The sequence below is a fragment of the Podarcis bocagei genome (assembly GCF_964188305.1).
Source record: "Podarcis bocagei genome assembly, chromosome: 9".
Classification (NCBI taxonomy): domain Eukaryota; kingdom Metazoa; phylum Chordata; class Lepidosauria; order Squamata; family Lacertidae; genus Podarcis; species Podarcis bocagei.
The window spans coordinates 44,174,324-44,189,615 of record NC_138134.1 but is presented as its reverse complement, the minus strand read 5'-3'; the positions used below and the strand labels follow the sequence as shown (position 1 = coordinate 44,189,615).

Here is a 15,292-nt window from a genome sequence, read left to right as displayed (position 1 = left end):
GTGAAGGGTCCTGATGAAGCGCCTGCTCTGTGTCAATCGCAGCTCTTGCTAAAAAGAGCTGGCGTCTCTTGACACGTGCGATGTAGTGAAAGATCAGTGTGGGAACGCATCATGCTATAGGCAATTTTCAGAGGGAGGCTTATTATTATATGCCTATTAAAACAACAAAGAATTTTGGGACACCTTAAAGGCTATCATATATTATGTCATACGTGGACTGTTCATCTGTTCTGTCAGCCTACCTATGTTAACACTGGTACTGCTAACACATCCTTGTCAATTGTCACTGTAAGTCTTTTGCTTTTATATAACTATTACCTACCTGTTTTTTGCATATTCTCTCCGCTTCTTGTCTTCCCTTCCCTGCCCTAAACTGTAAGTATATACTTCATGCATCTGATGGATTCTGACCTATAAAAGCTGATGCACTAGTAGTGTGTTACAGCCATTTAAAGCACATGGCTTCCCTAAAAGAATCATGGGAACTGTATTTTGTTAAGGGTGTTGTGAATTATGACTTGTGAGGGGGAAATTATAGTTCTCGGGATTCTGGGGGGGGGGGGAGCATGTGCTTTAAATATATGGTGTGGATGAGGCACATCTATACTCAAAAGCCAGCCCAATTTAATTCAGTGAGACTAGCTACCAGATAACTGGGATTGAGAGTGCAGCCTTGGTGTTTTAATGTGCCAAAAGCCTTTTCATTGTTTTTGCTTGCTGCCGCAGTCTGCATTAATTCTTTTTAGTGGGATAAATTAGAACAAAAGACTGAAATTGGTTTCTAGTTACCTACCAGTAGCTTATTTTGCACTGATCAAGCCTTAGGTCTTTAATCATGTGTGTGGCCTGTTGTCACACCTTAAAGTGAACTGTACCAACAGAAGGCCTTTTGTCTGCAGAGATTGCTCAAGGATCTTCAACTGGGAAACCTATGAATCAGAAACAAGAATTCAAAAACCTAAGACGACCCCTACTGGATCAGACAGACCAACAGCCCATCTAGTTCAGCATTCTGTTGCAACAGTGACCAATCATACATCTTTAGGAATACATCCATAAGCAGGGCATGAATACAATAGTAATCTTCTACAGTTGTTCACAGCAGAGGCATTCTGAGGTATCCCCCCTCTGCTACTGGAGATAATACAGTATGTAGCCATCATAACTAGTAGCCATAGATGGCCTTATTTTCCCATGGTTTACTTTGCACTTTTAGGTCCCTCTAGATGTCCCTTTTATTCTGTATCTATTTAATTATTTGTGCTCAAGATGGTATTGGGGTAGTGATATCGCTTTCCATCCTGTTTCTGCCTGCAAAAGATTTGGGGCGGACTTACTGCTTTGGTTCCAGTCAGTGCATGCCCTGAAGCTTCCTGCTGAAATCATACCATAAATAACCGGGTTATTGTTTTGCACCACTTTTGTTAAGGTATTGAGCAAGGGTGCCTCTCCAGACAACAATAATGCTATAAAGTTGGCAAAGAATCACAGAACAAATAAATCGGAATGAGGTGTAGACCATCCAATATAAATCTACCACCAATGGACTGTTATTGTATTAATGGCATGCTGCAGAACACACCTGCAAAAGGCCACAATTCTGGAGGAGCACTTATTCTCTTTTAGAAAAGTGACTCACTGCAAATGTAAAACAATGTATGAAATGTATTACTGCAGAAAATCATGACCATTTTGTACCTTTGTTTGTGATGAATATAATAAAAATGAGTTTTCAAATGCAAACAATACTCAAGGTGGTTAATGTGAGAATGATAAAAATGATGATTGCAATGGAGATTATACAGTATTGAACTGTTTTAAGTAGAATATAAGAGTTTATATTGCTAACAAAATAGTAATATAGACTTGATTTTCAGAAGGAAACCCAATACGTTTTACAATATTACGGAGATAATTACATTCTAATGTATATTTGTATGGAGAAATAGCCTCTATAAAAAGTAATATGGAGCTTGTATTCTTGCAGTTATAAATTAGACTGTGTTTGTGTTTGAAATAAATTGCAATTTTGGCTTATGCTTTAATATGTTACAGTAATTCTGCAATATTAATCTATCTTTGCACTTTTTCTAACCAAAGCCTTAGTTTCTTTTAATAAACTCAATAAAATAGTGGTCAATACTCAAAAGGGCATTAGTAAGAATATATTATAGAATTAATATCATATGATAATCTATCAGAACCACATGCATACTGTACATAAGACTGCTTCCTGATACCCCCATGCCTATAAATGTTTTGTTATGAGTGTGCGTTATATACCAAAATGTAAATAAAAGTGTATTCAAACCAATTTATTAAACTAGTGGCATCTAAAATTGCTCCATGGGAAAAAATATTTGCTCCTGGATTTTGAAATCTTTTAGTGGACCAGCTCACATTGTTATATTATTATACCTGCATTGTGAAACCAAGAACAAGAATGTAGCATTTAAAACGCAAGATTTTAACATGAATTGCCTTAATCAAATTTGCAGGCTGCTATGCATACTTCCTCATGTTTTCAATTTGGACTGTCATTATTATAGCAAATGGGTTCATCATGAGATACGCTTTTTCACCCTAAAATGTCACCTGAAGGTTCTTTAACAAAAGAACCTTAATGTTTCTTTGAAATTATAGGTTTTGTGATGTGAGGTACATTTTGGGGAGAACCAAAGAGACAACTACAGTTTGGAGCAAGCTTTATAAGTTGACTAATGCATGAAAGATGCAGTTGCTTTATTTGGGAACCTGATGCAGTATTAGTAGCTGTGCTATCTGCCTAAAGAGCGCATTTGCCTCTACTAACTTCTGCTTGTGTATTTTTTTTATAAAATATTTTTTAAAAACACCATATGTCTCTAGTGCTCTCCCATCCAAGAGAAATTAAATCCTGTATTTCTGTGCCTTAAGCTTATCCTCAGAAGTGTGGTGTGCATAATAATGCACTCCAAATGAGCTCAGAGGAAATAAGGTCTTGGAGCACCAGTAAAATTGCCTTCTCTTATTTTTAGCTAGTGTATCATTCCATTCAACAGCCTCATCCATATGGCACTAACAGTGTAACCATGGAGTAAGTTGCTATGGAAAAACTACTCGCTTGCTACTGTGGGTAGAGAAAGGAATGTCCTTGTGCAACCTCAATAGCAAGAATCTATATCTCCCCATCTACACACCACAGAGAGTTAGCTTCATGGTCTCCAGAGCTTTACATGCTCCATCCTTGCCTCCACTCCATGTGTTTAATGACCATTTGTTTGCGCTGTGCCAGATTATATGTCATGAAGTAGTTCCTTTTGCATTAGTTGCTTACAATATTTTCATTTTGGATTTCCTCTTAAAAAACAACAACACTTTCGCCATGCAGGCCTTGTGATAAAGAGGGAAAGGAAGGTGTGTTGTTGCACTGAACGTGACTCTCCAACAAAGCTTGGAACTAATCTTACACACAGTGTGCAAATTTGTTTTATTTATTTAGAAACATTATAAACCACTTAATCAAAATATCTCTAGTCTGTTCTGCATATCAACACTATAAAATAATTATAAATAATACACAGATAAAAATCAGCAAAATTTGAAATCAAATATTTAATACAGATCTGGATAGGGTCATTTAAATAAATAAATAATAGTCTAATCAGGGTATCTGCCTAATGTTAGCAGTCAGGGAATTCCAAAGCATAACTGTTGCCATACTGAACGATCAGCTCCTAGCAAATGTGGAGCAATTATCATAACGGCATTTGTAAAAAGTGCAAGCTCTGTAGATCAAAACTGTTGAAGTGACACATAATGGGGCAAGGCACTCCTTTTAGGCAGCTGATTCTAAGCTGTTAAGGGTTTTAAATACTAATAGTGAAACCCTGAATTTGATCTGGTAGCCAATTGGCAGGCTGGGCATATCTTCTGAGCCAAGGTATAATATGCGGGTAGCATCTCCTGTCAGCAATCAGGCTGCAGCATTTTTCACTAACTACTGTTTCTGCAGCAAATGCAAGTCCCAGATACATTGCAATAATCCAATACTGAAGCTGCCAATTAAAATAATTTTTAAAAACCATAATTTATCAATTTATAAAGTGATAGTACCAGTTCACAGGGATGTGGAATGAAATTCTACCCCCTGTGCTTTATTTTTTTCACAGCCAATTTTCCATTTCATAAGTTCATTAGAAACAATGAATGGATGCCAAATGCAAATACAATATTATGCAAACTTGGCAGTTTCAAAGTTTTTACCTGTGCTTAATAGATACATGTAAAATAAACATACTAAATTATATCCAGTGCAAACTGAACATTTTCAAATGCTTATTTCCAGTTCAAAATTTTCTAGAAAACTCACATTCCTGCAGCTCAACACAGTAGCAACACTGTATGTCTTACTAGAAAAGTTAGAAGTATTTTAACTTTTTTTTTTAATCTTATGAGCTGCCATTTCTCTTTAAAGCTTTTCTAAACTCTGAATAACCAGATAGTCAGGCACGATAACCACAAATGCATGACAGTTCTGGAACATTATCAAGTTTTTTAAGGGCAGCTAGATGGACCCATGAGCTCAAGAGAATGGGGGTACCTTGCTCTATGTTTAAAATATTCTATCCTCTAACTCTCCTGCAAGGATGCCTTTTCCTGGAGATGGGAGGAGGAGACTAGAAGTCTGAAAAATGCTGGTGACAGCTTATGAAGTCCTAAGGCACAGGCTGTGTATTCCTTACCAATTTAAAATGCAGGCAGTTTATTCGTTTTCTCAGTTCAAATTGAAACTGGTTTGGGGGGAAAACACATCAAAACACAATATTTCATTTTTTAAAAAAAAAAAAAAACACTACAGAGCAGATACGGATTGTGGCTAATGTTGTGTGTATACCACTTCCCAAACCAACAGTGAGAATGTACTGGATGCAAAGTTAATGGGAAGGTACACACAGCCACTGCCCAGGGGAGCCGGTTTGCAAGAAAACACAACACCCTGTTGTACAATGAGGTCTCCAAGCTGTAGGAACCTCTGCCAAGGGACACCTGACTGGCACCAACTTTGTTATCAGATGAAAGAAGTTTTATTCTTCTGTAATTTTATTATAGGGGTATTTAACTTTTTTTTGGATGGATGGCTGCATTCACCCTTGGCCAACTCTCAGGGGACCAAATGCCAGCAGTGAAGGTGGGCCAAAGTCAGTGTGGTCATCTGACACTCTCATGTGTGCGCACACACACACACACACAGGACGGGGACACACACATACAGAGGACACACATAGTCAAGCACACAGCCTCCCTTCTTAACTGATCAGTGAAGAACAGCTAAGGGGGTAACTGCATCCTCTACTAATCATATGATCCTTTGATGACCAGGGAGGGGAGAATTTGTATCCCAATCAAGGTGCCAGCCCCATTATTCTATCCACTTTTTCTTTTGTCACCACTGCCATAATCTGTGGACTTGGTGGTCGCAGGGGGGTGGGAGGTTGTTCTGGGAGTTGGATCAGGCTCCTGAAATTTAATGGACAATTTTCCTGATTATTTTTGCTCTGTGTCTTGTTTAGTCTTGATTTGTGGCTATCTGATTTTAATATTTTATTAATCTCTTGTTGATTCAGTGTTAAGCGGCTGTGTTTTTTTAAAAAAAATTAGGTTAGTTGCCTTGGAAAATCCTGCCCACCAATCCCACACAAAGGACCAGTTATGAGGTGATAACTATGCTAAGTTTTATACACTACTGTATAAAAAGTTATTCCTGAGTAATATACAGTATTCAGAATTGAATTAAACACATTGCAGACTATAAAGGCACTTGGTTGTGGTGTGTGTGTGTGGTTTTTTTTAACAGAATTTCTTCAGTTTTTCATTTTATTTTAAAACTTTTCTGAGTCGTGGACATATGATTCAGCATAGATGCAAGGCACAAGAGTGAATGATTTCGTCTTTTGCCATACCGTATGCAACCACAGTGAAAATACCAAAGTTCTAGTGAATCTTCATTTGAAATAAAAACATCAAGGTATTCAAACTTTAAAAAAAAAAAAAAACTTCAAAGGGGGCAATCCTACACTGGAGTTATGTTGGCTGAGGAACTTTAGGATTTGGCAGAAGAACCAGGGCACCGGTGCAATACCATGCGCATTGTTGGCATGACAACTACACTGGTGGAACACTTGGCCAGTAGAGCTGTTTTACCAGTAATGATCTTAATTTTCATAGTAAATTTATTACCCACCCTAAGGTTGCAGGGTGGGTTACAGCAATTAAAACACAATGTTAAAGAAAATTTAGAACAACTTTCAGTCACAGAAAAAGGTTGAGACCAAATATACATATATACCGGGTGTCAAAAGCCAGGGTAAAAAAGCTTGTCATCAGTATTCACAAAAAATGCAAAATGAAGATACCAGGTACACCTCTGTGGCAAGGGTGTTCCACAGCTTAGGGGCTGCCACAGAGAATACCCTGTCCTGGGCCGTTGCCACCTGCGTTTCTGAGGGTGGTAGAACAATCAAGAGGATCCCTTCTGCTGATGTTAACACTTGAGAGGGTATGCAGGAGAGGAGGAGGCCTTTTGGGTAGTTGGGGCCTGAGTTATTTAGAGCTTTAAAGACTAACATGAGCACCTTGAATTGGGCCCAGAAATGAACCTGCAACCAATGCTGCTATTTTAAAAACAGGGATTAGGTGAGATCTGTCTTTTCATGATTCAGTTTCAGTTTACTGGCGAAATGCAGCCCACCACTGCCTTCAGATTCAGATGAAACAAAGAGAGAGAACTGGATGTCATCCGCATATTGATGACACTTCATTCCAATCACCTGATGACAGCTCTCAGAGGCTTCATATAAATGTGAATTGGCATAGGGTGCAAGATGGAACCCTGCAGAGCACGACAGGACAATCTCATGACACTGAACAGTAGTCTTCCATGACTTTCCAGAAATGGCCCTGGAGGTAGAAGTGGAACCACTGAAATACAGTGCCCCCAACCTCCATCTTCCTAAAAGGCTCCAGAAGAATACCATAATCAGCAGTATTGACAGCTGTCAAGAGATCAAGGAGAACGAGGAGGGTCACATTTGCCTCCCCCCAATCTCTTTCCTAACAAATATAATCAACTAGAGTGACCAAGGCAGTTTTGGTGCCATGACCAAGCCTGAAGCCAAACTGGAATGGATCTAAGTACAGTCATACCTCGAGTTACAGATGCTTCAGGTTGCACGTTTTCAGGTTGCGCACCACGCCGAACCCGGAAGTACCGAAATGGGTTACTCGTGCTTTGTGCATGCACAAAAGTGCCAAATCGCGACCTGTACGTGCGCAGACACGGCGCTGCAGGTTGTGAGCACTGCGGGTTGCGAACGTGCCTCCCGCACGGATCACATTCGCAACCCGAGCGTCCACTGTAATCAGTGAGGCAAGAACCTTGGTGGGACCACCAGTCATGTCAGCTGGAAAATCTTCCAGAGCATTTAGGACTCCATCAGTCTCCAAGGGTAGACCAACTCAGTGGGTCCCTCACCCTTGCAGAATAGCTGCATTCAGCCCAAAACTCACCATAGAATGGTCTGTCCATGACAAGAGACTCACAGTGGGCCCTCCAATCAGCAAAATATTACTAATCTGCTCTATGACAATGACAAGGCTGAGGGCATGTCCAGCCACATAGGTTGGGACATTGATGTACTGAGACAGCTCCATGGTTGACATGGAGACAACAAAGCCCGAAGCCATCCCATATGAGGCAGCTTCGGCATGGATACTGAAATCCCCAAACGCTATTTTGAAGGGGTTCTCCCACATAGCACCTGAGGCTTCTGCTGCCAACTTGGTTAGGGAGGTTGTGAAGCAGCACGGTGGAGGGCACACTAGCAACATCCTGGTTCTGTATTTCTGGCCCAATACCACAAGCTATCCTGTGGATCGGTCTGCTGGTGAAGGTGATTGAATTCTTATGGACAACTAAAACTCCCATGTGCTGCCTCACCCTCTCTCATCTGGAACGGTGCTGCGCCAAGAACCCAGGCAGACACAGCTGGGCTAGCATAGGGTCTAGTCCATCATCCCAAGGTCTCAGTTATACATGCCAAACCTGCTCCCTCATTCACAATCAAATTGCAGATCATCAAAGTTTTATTCCAGGAAGCCCTGGCATTGAGCAACACTAAACAGAGTTAAGATGTGGATGGGATATAGGAGAAGTGCACACTGATGGCAAATCCTATGCCCCACCCCCTAAGCAACGCCACACCCCAGCCCCTGATCGGTCACAGGAAATTTCCCTCCCACTGACTTGCATTAGGTGTGGAAAATATATTGGAAAAAGCTGTCCCATGTTGACAGCAGCCACACCCCTATCGCCCTGATAGAACATAAGATAGATGTAACTCTGCACCCTATCACCCCACACCAACATCAACAAGTAAATTGTTACTCAGATGATATAGCATGGGGCTACATTGCCCTAGGTTGTGCATGCACGGAGTTCAGGAGGGAAAAGCTTGGTGATGGGAAACAAGGGGAAAGGGCATTTTGCATGGAAAAAGGAGCACTTTACATAGTAATCTGATAATTTACTTTCCCCCACCTGAGCCCTTTGTGAGGTAAACAGTTGCTCCTTTCAGGCAATTCAAATTAGGAAAACAGCAGAGAGGAAAAAGCTGAAAAGCCCTCTCCCAGGACTGCTGCTTCAATCTGTCTTTGAGTGCCTCCCTCCCCAGATGTGACTGCTGTTATGAAAAAAAATAATGTTGGGAGATCTGATTATGAAACTTCCACATCACATACAGTCCATTTGGGAGGGCTTTAGTTATGAAGGAAACTGAGTTGCTTTGCGTCACTGCATCTCTTACCTCAAAGGGCTGCTGTGAAGATAAAGTTAAAGAATTCCAGTTCCGTTACCTGAGCAACTGGTTAGGGAAAAATGAGATCAGATAAATATTTTTTTTTAAAAAAAAAAAAAAACCCTGTTGTAATAGGACTTTAAAGGTATGTAGTTTTGGCAATATCATGCCCTATGGGTTTTTTTTTTATAAAAAAGGTGTATTGCTAATCTACTGTACAATAAATTAACATGTGGTATTTACAGTGCAATCCTATGGGTTTTTATACCCTAGAATGTGTAGATAGGACTGCATCCTTATTTGTTTAAGCTATTGAAAGTATTTTTATTTACAAAGGGGCTGTTGGCAATATATTATCAGTTTTTCAAAAAAAATAAGATTTAATGAGATTTAAAGTAACATTATCCCCTCTCCTACTACGCTGTATTAGGAAGGAGATTACATTTTATAGTTGACAGTTTTGCTGCTGCCACTAGATGGCCTTGCTTCCATGTAGCATTCAAGATTTTCATATTTTCAAAGAAGTGTTTCTTTCTTATTCTCTTCCCACTGCATCTTTATGAATATCTACATAAAAAGAAATGAGAGTTTATTTGTCAACATTTATGGAATACTGAAAACATTTTTCTTGGTTTGTTTGCTTATCTTTACATAATTTGCAGTTGTTTCCTCCAAATCTCTCAGTAAGATATTGTGTAAGTAGAAAAATGTCAAATTTTACAGACTAATCAGTATTAACAATTCTGTCTGAAGATGTTTCCCAAAACAAACAAACAAACAAACAAAACACCAGAAGAATTAACAGTAAAGACAAAGCTTTGGAAGTGATGTTTTTTCTTCTTCTTTTCTTCATAGCAGTTTTTTCATTTGCTAAATTCACCCCATTGGTTTTGATTGGTGCGGGGGGTGGGGGATGAACTATGCTCAGTTAGGAAGAGATGGCTGCATGGGCATAGCCAGGATTTGGGGGGGGCAGGCCTTTTGTTAGGGGGCACAGAACCTCAGTTTGCTATGTATTTTTATTGATTTAGAGGGGGGTAAGCTGCCTCTCCATGCCCCCCCTTGGCTACGCCCATGGATGGCTGCTGTGATGGCTTCAGACTCTTTCAGTTGCTGTCAATGGGCTGCCCGGTGCAGTTGCTTGCTGAATAGCTGGGTTTTCAAGGCCTTCAGCAGGTGGGGTGATGCCGCTTACCTGCAGGGTCCCAGCCGCTCCTCCCCTCTATGTACCCAGCGACAGGGACTTTAATTTCGTCTCTTCAATCCCTGCTCGATATGAGCAGTTCAAAGAAACCTATGCCACCTCCATGTTTGCACAGTTAATGGGTGCAACCCTGGGTTTCTTGGGGGGAATTGAGGGTCTTTGGATCTCATGGTCCCTAGGCTGCCTCTGACATGACACTGTTCCTAGAATGCCCCATTTCAGAGCCTACCAACTGTGGAAACACCACTGACAGTAAATTATAAATGCTGAATTATCTATAGTTGTACTGAGGGTTTGCAGGCACAGATGCCTCGTCATCAGAGCTCCTCTCCCCTGGCAGAGGGGTATTTCTGCTCCATCTTAACCCCTTCCAACCAACAGATCTGAGGTTAGGAGTGCTCTGTTAATTATCTTTTGACTAGTTCTTTATTCCTACAAGCTTACCTCACTCAGTAACAACCACGTAGCAGAACTAGAATGGATAGATAAACGAAGAGCTTTTATATTTCCTAAGTTTGGGTTGACGATGCCATCTGCTATTCCATTTTTGAATGTGCCTATATGTGAATGAAAACATTATTTTTGGTTTATGTTGTAATAAACCTATTTTCCCAGAATAGTAAATAATAAAAAAATAAAAATCTTATTTTATATTACATCAAATAAGGTACAAAGTTAAATAAATGAATATTGCATTTTTTTTACGTCTTAATGAGACATCACTGAAGTGGGCATACTATCATATTAAAGTAGAACCTTGGTGCATATCTTTGTAATGTTAAAACTGTGCAATGCAAACCTGTGACTTTTGTTTCCAATTCATGATCCTGCATAGCGGTTTGTAAAAAGGTGTTATTGCCTTGCTCTAGGTTGTAGCCAATGGTGGCTTTGCCTTTGTGGAAAGTGCTTTGGCGCATGCAATTTTCAACAATTGGGACATCCAAGTTTCGACAATCCCCTCAACCCAAATGGGCTCTTTGCATCCCTGCTCCTCAGCAAAGCTACTCTTGAGGGTAGAGGGACCTTCCAGAACAGAATGATATTAGACACAGAACAGAAGGTTACAGGGGGGAGCAGGTATCAGAGAAAATCAGATGCCCCTAATTTATGCTGTCACAATCTCTTTCGACTAAGGCAAAGTCACAACTAGTTACAATTTTCAGTCCCCCAATGATAGCCTTTTACAGGCTGGGATGAGGCCACACCCTTTCTTTGATAAGGCAATGTTCTTTACCATAGGTGCAGCCTACAGCCAAACATGCTAAGGACACTGTGATAGGAGAACAGACCATTAAGGTTAGAAGTCAGACTGAAGCGATGTGCACGCTTGCACAGTAATGCACACTTGACATGACTTTGTCATGCAGACTAGAGTTGGCTATGCAATAAGTGAGCTGAAATTCTGTCTCTACCATGCAGTCACTGGGTGGCAGGGAAGCATTCACACATCAAGCCCCTCCAATGTTCCAACACTAAACACAATCTTGCTACCCCTTTCTTCTCTCTTGTGTTGTGTTGCTTTCTTGAGACATCCAACCTTTATATCCCCTGTCCCTCCCTCTCTCCCTCCCTCCCTTCTCTCCTTCCATATCTCCATGTCTTTCCCCCATTTCTTCTTCCTGTCTTCCTGCTCTGATGGACTGTTTTTGTTGTCCACCCTTAGCCCTACCCCCCCAGCTGCTAATACCTCTTTCTTGAATGAAGTAATGTGGTTTTGGCTACATAAGCACAATCACATTCTAATCGGTTTTAAAATAAATGATTTTGACTTTCTCGTGCAACATTGTCATGAAAGGAGTACAACTTTTGGATCCCACCCCCTAAATGATTGCAAAACTTTAAGCTGTGCTGCAGTTTAGAAGAATATAAAAACCAAGCTGAAACCATCTTAGAATATATATATATTTACCTATTTGAAAATATCCATCCTGAGTTTTTGCGATTTTAAAATTCCCTGAATTGCCTCCTGCAGCCTGTATGTCTATCTCCTGTAACAAATAAAAAGAAAGAAAGCCTAGCTAGTTTTCCAAGAGGAAAGCCAAGCCTTATTGTGCACATTTCCCTTTTGCAAATCTCCCCAGCCAATAGTGCTAACCATGTGATAACCCAGGATATCCAACTAATCAATTCCAGTTTTAAATTAGTTTGTAACAACTATGTATGCTGTTAACATATTTTAACTTTCCCTGGGCAAAGTTATTCACTATATACAGTCACATACTCTTTTCAGTGTTTTCTTTCTCTCAGTTTTTACATGTTTAAGGACAATTTTCAAATAAGAGAATCAGTGGAATTCCAATAATTAATCAAGGGATCCTTAGTTGCATAAAAGTTTTGGCTGACAGCTTACCTTCCCATATTCATTTATACTATACCAGTATGTTCACTATTGTTTCAAAGCACAATGTATTAAACCCAGAGATTTGCTTTTCTTCCAAGCTCTGGTGAGTACATTTCTGGCAACTGTCAGTAAACTGGCTATCAATTTGCAATATGTTGCATAAGCTGGGTTCTCAGTTGTGTACAACGCAACAGAACCACTGAGCACTTCCTGGGCCAATTACCTCAGTTGACTACAACAGTATAGGCAACATGTGGTCTTCCAAACATTTCTGGGCCACCACTCCCATCATCCCTGAGCATTGGTCATGCTACTTGAGGATGACAGGAGTTAGGAATGTAGGAAGCAGCAATTGGTCCATGTAGCTCAATAGTGTCTACACTGACTGTAATTGCCTCTCCAGGATTTCAGGCAGGAGTATCTCCCAACCCTGCCTGGAGATGCCATCAGGGATTGAACAGGGAACCTTCTGCTTGCAAGGCAGGTGCTTTATCACTGAGCTACAGCTCTTCCCCAAGTTGGAGTCCAACAGCACCTGCAGGGTCACAGGTCCCCCATCCCTGGGTTACAACAAATACAGTGGTACCTCGGGCTACAGATGCTTCAGGTTACATACGCATCAGGTTACAGACTCCGCTAACCCAGAAATAGTACCTTGGGTTAAAAACTTTGCTTCAGGATGAGAACAGAAATCGTGCTCCGGCGGTGCGGCAGCAGCAGGAGGCCCCATTAGCTAAAGTGGTGCTTCAGGTTAAGAACAGTTTCAGGTTAAGAACGGACCTCCGGAACAAATTAAGTACTTAACCCGAGGTACCACTGTAAAGATTGCTAGTCAAAAGATCTGCAGGAGGAAATTTTACAAGGCAGGCCCAACTTCCGTTTCTCCCCCCCCCCCTTTTTTTTTAGCTGATCAAACAAACAAGGTGCTATCAGAGCAATATACCAATATATAGAAGAGAATTTTTTAAAATATAAGTGCCTGCGCCTTGTAAGACTGGTCCTCAAAGACTGCTCTCTGCTCCAATAACTGATTGTCTTTTTTAATTATTATTTTGCACTATGGCAGCAGCCATGGTTTTCAGTCAAAGTTGACTTCTGCAGTGCTACCAAAGGCCATTGCAGTTCAACACATTCTGCCACCACATGCTGAAGTCAGATCAGAAGCAGTGCCTGGATGAGATAAAACGGGAGAGATGCTTATCTCTGAGCAGAATTTTGACAAAACTGTCCCGTATGAGGTTGAGATGCTAACATCCTGACAGGTTATGACTGCTGGCCAGGAATTTTAAGAAAAGAGCAAGACTTCTCCCTAATATTAATAATAAGATTTATATTTATGTGAGAGCTGACATACTTACAGCATTGGGTAAAACTTCTACAGTAGCATCAACTATTATATCTCCTGGATGTTCAACATTTCCGCTTTTAAAAAGGTACCTGCAAAACACATTATTGGGGCAAATTTAATAATGCATTAAATATTTAACTTATTGTTATTTTATGACAGGTCTTCCACTTAATGTTCTCTGGGAATATTTTACAGATGGAAGAAAGAGTATAAACAGACTGAGGGTGGAAGTTACATGGCAGATAACACTCTGCCAACGCATTGTATTCTTCTTTAAAATTACAAATAAGGTACAGAGAGCTGTAAATTCAATCAGAGGAGTGATGAGCTACAGTGCCTACTTCTTTCTCCATCAAAGATGTTTTTCTCAAATAGGGATAGTTGAATGAGTCAATTTCAGGTTCTCAGATTTAAGTTAAGTTCTCCACATTTCCACATCAGCTTGTTTTTAAAATTTTGTTTTAAAATTTGTTTGGTTTTTGTATATTCTTTTCTTTTTTATTATTATTTATACCCTGCCCATCTGGCTTTCACTATCTGGTTTTCACTAGTATATGCATCATTAAGCACACTTTGCCTACAATATGTATTTTTTTTTACTCATTATTTGGTTCGATAAATTAATTGCAAAATTCAGAAAAATGCAAATTTCAAAGGATGAGTGTGTCTTGGTTTGCATTTTGTTTCAGGAAATACAGAATAGGTAGATTAGACTGTAAATGCAAACTGAACTGAATTTCTCCCCCATCCCAATGTCCAGCTTTTTCACCCATGGGAGAGATTAAAGAGCTTGGGGAAGGCAATTTGGACGAGAAACAAATTAGAGGAAATGTTCCTGCATCCTAATACATACCTTTCTATTTTTATTGGCTGCCAAAAGCTGAACAGAATATAATCACCAGCCACAGGAGCAAAAGCCCAGAAAAATTCTATTCCTTTATAAGCTTTTTCTAGGGTAAAGTGCTGGAATACTTTTAGACTTGTAGTCACTTCTGCAGCTGGGTTGACATGTGCTGTAAGTAATGGATTTTTCCCGAAATCTCTATCCTGTAAGACATAAATGTATATTTTTATATAAAGAGAGTGAAATACAAAGTTATCAACAAAATGAATGGCAAAGACAAACCATAATCTTTATACTTTAAATGTGCTGTAAATTATAGTCATGGGTGCATCACTGAACATTTTGCAAATAAAATCAGTGGCAGTCATTGATGAGGTGTAAACTATAACTCTTTTCAAACAACCAGTGAAAGAACAGGGTATTCATGTAGGAGAGAAGTAAGATCCAGGTATCAACATACAGTGGTACCTCGGGTTAAGTACTTAATTCATTCCGGAGGTCCTTTCTTAACCTGAAACTGTTCTTAACCTGAAGCACCACTTTAGCTAATGGGGCCTCCTGCCACCTCTGTGCTGCCACTGTGCAATTTCTGTTCTCATCCTGAAGCAAAGTTCTTAACCTGAGGTACTATTTCTGGGTTAGCAGAGTCTGTAACCTGAAGCGTATGTAACCTGAAGCATATGTAACCCGAGGTACCACTGTACATGCATTTATTAGACTG

At 40.1% G+C, this 15,292-nt stretch overlaps 1 protein-coding gene and 1 long non-coding RNA gene across 2 annotated transcripts in view; one reads left to right on the top strand and one right to left on the bottom strand.

Annotated features, from left to right (window-relative positions):
* Nucleotides 1–164: 164 nt before the first annotated feature.
* On the top strand, nucleotides 165–2,339 carry LOC308594955. The gene is made up of 2 exons (XR_014011704.1): nucleotides 165–288; nucleotides 900–2,339. It is a non-coding gene; the product is annotated as an uncharacterized lncRNA (long non-coding RNA).
* Nucleotides 2,340–9,187: 6,848 nt separating this feature from the next.
* The window catches only part of MGAT4D (MGAT4 family member D), a 42,092-nt gene continuing 35,987 nt past the window's right edge, over nucleotides 9,188–15,292 (bottom strand). Inside the window, exons 11-15 of the mRNA XM_081208424.1 lie at nucleotides 14,581–14,774; nucleotides 13,738–13,816; nucleotides 11,948–12,026; nucleotides 10,483–10,595; nucleotides 9,188–9,401 (exon numbers count right to left, since the gene is read on the bottom strand). Coding sequence (XP_081064550.1) covers nucleotides 9,351–9,401; nucleotides 10,483–10,595; nucleotides 11,948–12,026; nucleotides 13,738–13,816; nucleotides 14,581–14,774 — 516 coding nt within the window. The 3' untranslated portion in view covers nucleotides 9,188–9,350. The remainder of the gene's footprint in view (nucleotides 9,402–10,482; nucleotides 10,596–11,947; nucleotides 12,027–13,737; nucleotides 13,817–14,580; nucleotides 14,775–15,292) is intronic.